The sequence below is a fragment of the Lygodium microphyllum genome, chromosome 25 (genome assembly GCF_053477565.2).
Source record: "Lygodium microphyllum isolate KBCC chromosome 25, Lygodium_microphyllum_v1.1.10, whole genome shotgun sequence".
Lineage (NCBI taxonomy): Eukaryota > Viridiplantae > Streptophyta > Polypodiopsida > Schizaeales > Lygodiaceae > Lygodium > Lygodium microphyllum.
The window spans coordinates 112,620,512-112,625,219 of record NC_141159.1 but is presented as its reverse complement, the minus strand read 5'-3'; the positions used below and the strand labels follow the sequence as shown (position 1 = coordinate 112,625,219).

The following is a 4,708-nucleotide window of genomic DNA, read 5'->3' as shown; positions in this document are numbered from 1 at the left end:
CCCCCCAAATAAAAACACTAGTTTTTATTACTTTCTTTTAAGGTTAGTAATCGTTAGTTTAGTTAGTTATTTTTATTAAAGTTAGTTTTTGTTAGTTTAGTAACTAACCTACTAACTACTAACTATTGACTAACTTATCTAAATCTAACTTACTGACTTATCTAACTTACTTAACTAACTTATCTTACTTACTAACTACTAACCATCTTCACACTAACTAGCTAACCTACTAACTTTTATAAATTTCTTGAAAATATCACATGACCCATAGGATCAATTAGAACCTTGACTCCATATCCTTTTAGGGGAATAGAGTGAGACTTTGCCATATAAGTAGATGACATACTCATACTCCCCCTTGTTTCTCTCTCCCTAAACCAAGTGCGATATGAGTTGGGGGCAATCTAACACAAGTAGTTGCTCGAAGACCGATGCTAGTTAACCCAAATAAGAAATCTTGGTTTACTAAGGAATCGAAGTTCAGCTCGATTTTCGTGGGAATGGCCAAGACCTTCCATTGCGAAGTGGCATCAAGAGAGTCTAGGTAGCAAACCTCATGTTATTCGAAATAGTACCGAGTGACACCACCTAGAAAAATCATCTTGATGGACCACTAAATTGTGCTACTAAGGATGTTTCAAACGGGTATGTTACAAAATTGCTTAGGGATATTTAAGTTGTGAGTTGTTTCAAAGCTGTTATTGATATCTATTGCTATACTAGAACTTTTATAATTGAAACACACATATTTTACAATGACACAATGTGTATGTTATTGTAAAGTCTGTTTCAAGAAGTTTTGTAATAATGCATATCAAATCACCATAGACTCTAATAGCAAAACACCATCGAAATAAACATTGATATTTCTAAGAGAAATGATATTTTCACATTTTCAAAGATGCATAGAAAATGTCTAAATAGCTAGGATGCATACACAAACAAATGTCTCGTGTATGGTCCATATGTTCTATCCATTCCTCATGTACATGATAGCAAGGGATTCAAACCAATCAAGTACATATTGGACTTGATTGTAGGACCCCACTCAAACACTTAAGTGCAAATGTAGCTCAAGAAGCAATTCCCCTATGACTTACTATGGATGGTCTTCTCCGTTACATCCTCTCTCTTCTTCTTGTCTACAACATCTAGTTTCTCAGTTAACTTTGTCCGAGAGGGTATATGCATAGTTTTCCCAAAAGTTTTTCGACTTCACCTTCTTCTTGTGCTCCTCATCCTCCAACTCGCACTTCTTTGCATCATGCACCATCTTCCCGATCTCTTCCTTGCTCAATCTCCCTTTGTCATTCGTGATGGTGATCTTATTCTTCTGCCCCACTCTTGTCATCTACAGAGATGTTCAGAATGTGATTGGCATCAATGTCGAGACAGATTGTGATCTGTGGCACACTCGATGAGGAGAGGGATACGGGACAGCTCCAATTTCCTTGGCAGTTGTGGTCCTGGTGCAGGCATAGGGCAGGCCCAACAAGTTTACTCAAACAATAGATGGACGAAAAGTTTGACAAATTTAGAATAAATTTTTCGAGCCGACAGCGCACTGAACACAGCACCTAAATTCTTTTATGGGCGATGCCAATCTCTCAATGTTCCTAAAATTAGAGGATGAACACACGTGAGAAAATTTGTGAGATATTTCAGATAATTACTAATTACTAATAGAGGAGTCGACATCAGGGCCATCGTGATTCGTTAAGCATGATCGGCGGTTTAGTTCTAACCTGACACTTTCGTTATCTGCAACTTTGATCAAGACGCCAATATTCCTCTTTCAGCGATTATAATTAAGCTCATAGTCTATCTAAATCGAGGGCCGGTGTGCTTTTAGGCTGACGGTCGATCTAATTCCGGGATTGCTGTGCAATTGTGGCTAAGACCAGAAAGATTTACTCTTGTTTCGTAAGGACGATGTCGATGACATGTAGGAATTACATGCAATTCCATCTCATTCCGATCCTGTGCGTCTGTGCGGGGCTGATAGAATATTGCTCGAGTGGAGAGCATATTAAGTATTGCCTCCCTGACTCGGGTTGCTGGCCTAGCCTTGCTGCCTGGAATAAATTGAATGTGTCGGTCGGAGGCCGCCTGCTGGCCCCCTTCCCTCCTGCTTCTCCTTGCCATAACGGTCCCAATAGGAGCCCGGAAGCCTGTCAGGAGGCTTACGATGAATGGCAGAACTCTTTCTGGAGAGGCGACCAGGCCGGCGCCATGTAAAATTCTAACTGGGAATGGGATAGAAATCAGGGCTGCGCACTTACCAGTGACCCCTCAAAGCCATGCTACAAAGGAGCCGTGCCTGTGTACGCCATGGAGGCGCTGCAGGCCTCCCACGTGCAGGCCGCCGTCAGGTTCGCTGCTCGCTACCGTGTGCGGCTCAGCATCAAGACCACCGGCCACGACTACTCTGGACGGAGCACGGCTCCCGGCTCTCTAGGCATATGGCTGCATCGTCTCCAACAAATTACCTTCCATGATTCCTTCAGTCCTGAGGGGTGTCCTGCTGGCGCAGAAAATGATAGGGCTTGTGCGGCCGTGGGAGCTCCCGCTGTCGTGGCCGAGGTGGGAGTTCAGTGGCGAGACCTGTACGCGGCCGTGGATGCCAGACAGAGGATTATCGTGGGGGGCGCCGCTGACTCTGTGAGCACGGGCGGGGGTTACCTGCAAGGAGGCGGCCATAGCCCTCTGTCCCCTATGCTGGGGCTGTGTGCAGACAACATTCTGGAGCTCAAGGTGGTGACTGCGGACGGAAAGCTTCGTATAGCCAATAGACTGCAGAACGCGGACCTCTTCTGGGCCTTGAGAGGCGGCGGGGGTGGCACTTTCGGCGTCGTGATATCTGTCACTCACAGGACTCATCCTCCCCTGTCCAGCGTAGTGTTTGTCACATACGGAGTTGAAGCACGAGACGAAAGCAGCTTCCATGGCCTCGTGACGGAGTACGTTAAGCTGCAGGTGGCGCTTTCTGACGCTGGCGACTGGGCAGGCTACTCATACGTCTACCCGAGCCAGCCTTATAAGCGCGTGGAGATGCGATATGTGCTGCCGAATGGAGATGGCGTGGCGGCAGAGAAGGCCTTCGAACCGATCGCGGCCTATGCGAGGCAGAGCGGGGGGAAGGTGGCCATAGTGAACCAGACCATCAGGGAATTCTCGACGTTCCTCGAGATGCACAGATACCAGGAGTGTTCAATCAACCCTGGAGTGTGCTCCAGCTCCACGGGCCACAACATCCTCCTCTCGTCCCGGCTATTCCCCAAGGCCATGCTGACTCAGCACCCCTCCGGCGTGGCGGACGCCTTCTTGGGAATACTGTCATCGGGCGCGATTTACGCCATCAATGGCCTGCTCGTGGCCGGGAGAGTCGTCGCCCGGGGTGATGTGGACGGCAGCGCAGTAAACCCCGCATGGCGACAAGCCTTGTGGCACGTCATTATCGTTGCGAGATGGGAAGACAATGCCACGCTGGCCGAGAAGGACTACAAGGCGCAGATGGTGACGGAGATGAACGGACTGTACTTCCGCAGCCTGACGCCGGGGTCCGGGTGTTACCTGAACGAGGCTGACCCCAACGAGCCCGACTGGCAGCAGTCCTTCTTCGGGGCTCACTACCAGGAGCTCCTGCGCATCAAACGCAAAGTCGATCCTCGTGGCGTCTTCTACTGCAGAAGATGTGTAGGGAGTGAAATAGCCTTGTAAGTTTACAACGCTCTTCGCGACACATGGTAGCCTGTAGGTGTAATGTTATACAAGTCTCACGTCGTATCTGCAAAGCTTGAGAGCATTATGATTACCTCTTCGCGACATATGGTAGGTACAATATATATTTATATTAGTCTCCTGTCGTAGCTGCAAAGCTTGGGAGCGTTATGATAATCGTTATGTATCATAGTCTCATGAGTCATAATCTCATTCGTTTGAGTTCTTTCGATGTAAAAAGAGAAGCTTTACACGTAAGACTCGTTTCCCGGTGTCATCTGATCACGCATTCAAAGTGACGGTGCGTGGGACGATGTTGTTCCAATTCCCCAAGCACAAGGTGCTACGAAGGTGTTTGATGCTTAATATTTTGACTTGGGATTTTAGGACCAAAGCCATTAAATCTTTGACTAATATTAACGAAAGGTTGGGGGCGCACGTTGCTTGTACGAAGGGGTACCACACCCCTTCCACATCGTGCATGCACGAGAGAGAGAGAGAGAGAGAGAGAGAGAGAGAGAGAGAGGTCGCAGGTGTTTGTCTCTTGGTCTCTGGAGAACGATAACAAACCTCAAGAGGGTATAAATAAAAGGGTAGACCGTAGGAGTTGAATTTCCACTGTCGCTTTAATGGGCTAAAAAAAGTTGGAACATTACAAGCTCTCAGTCTGGTCACACCGCCATTGCCTGCCCAATCTGCGCACAGTTTGTGGGCACAGGAAAAGTTGACTTGGGCAGTCACTTGTCCGCCACCTGCTTACACATTGGGCAGTGGACACTTTTCATTATCGAAAAGTGTCCGTCCCCAATTGTTTACACACCGGCCACCACCTACGCACCGGACACTTCCTAAATCGCATGTGAATGAAAGGACGTTACGGATGTTGATCATCATTCTCATAATAGTTATTATTAGAATACTTGATTAAACACTTTAAACCAACTAATAAAACTTTTAAAAAAGTCGCCAATAAAACTAAAAGCATGAA

At 46.9% G+C, this 4,708-nt stretch overlaps 1 protein-coding gene across 1 annotated transcript; it reads left to right on the top strand.

Annotated features, from left to right (window-relative positions):
• The first annotated feature begins 1,861 nt into the window (after window positions 1–1,861).
• On the top strand, window positions 1,862–3,943 carry LOC148014638 (putative FAD-linked oxidoreductase ARB_02478). Its single transcript, XM_087666898.1, has one exon. It carries the CDS (start codon window positions 2,332–2,334, stop codon window positions 3,718–3,720), a length of 1,389 nt encoding a protein of 462 aa, XP_087523024.1. The 5' UTR covers window positions 1,862–2,331; the 3' UTR covers window positions 3,721–3,943.
• Window positions 3,944–4,708: the final 765 nt, after the last annotated feature.

Excerpts from the sequence above, each read along its gene's own strand:
- LOC148014638 (XM_087666898.1), top strand. The coding sequence starts at position 2,332 with ATGGAGGCGCTGCAGGCCTCCCACGTGCAGGCCGCCGTCAGGTTCGCT.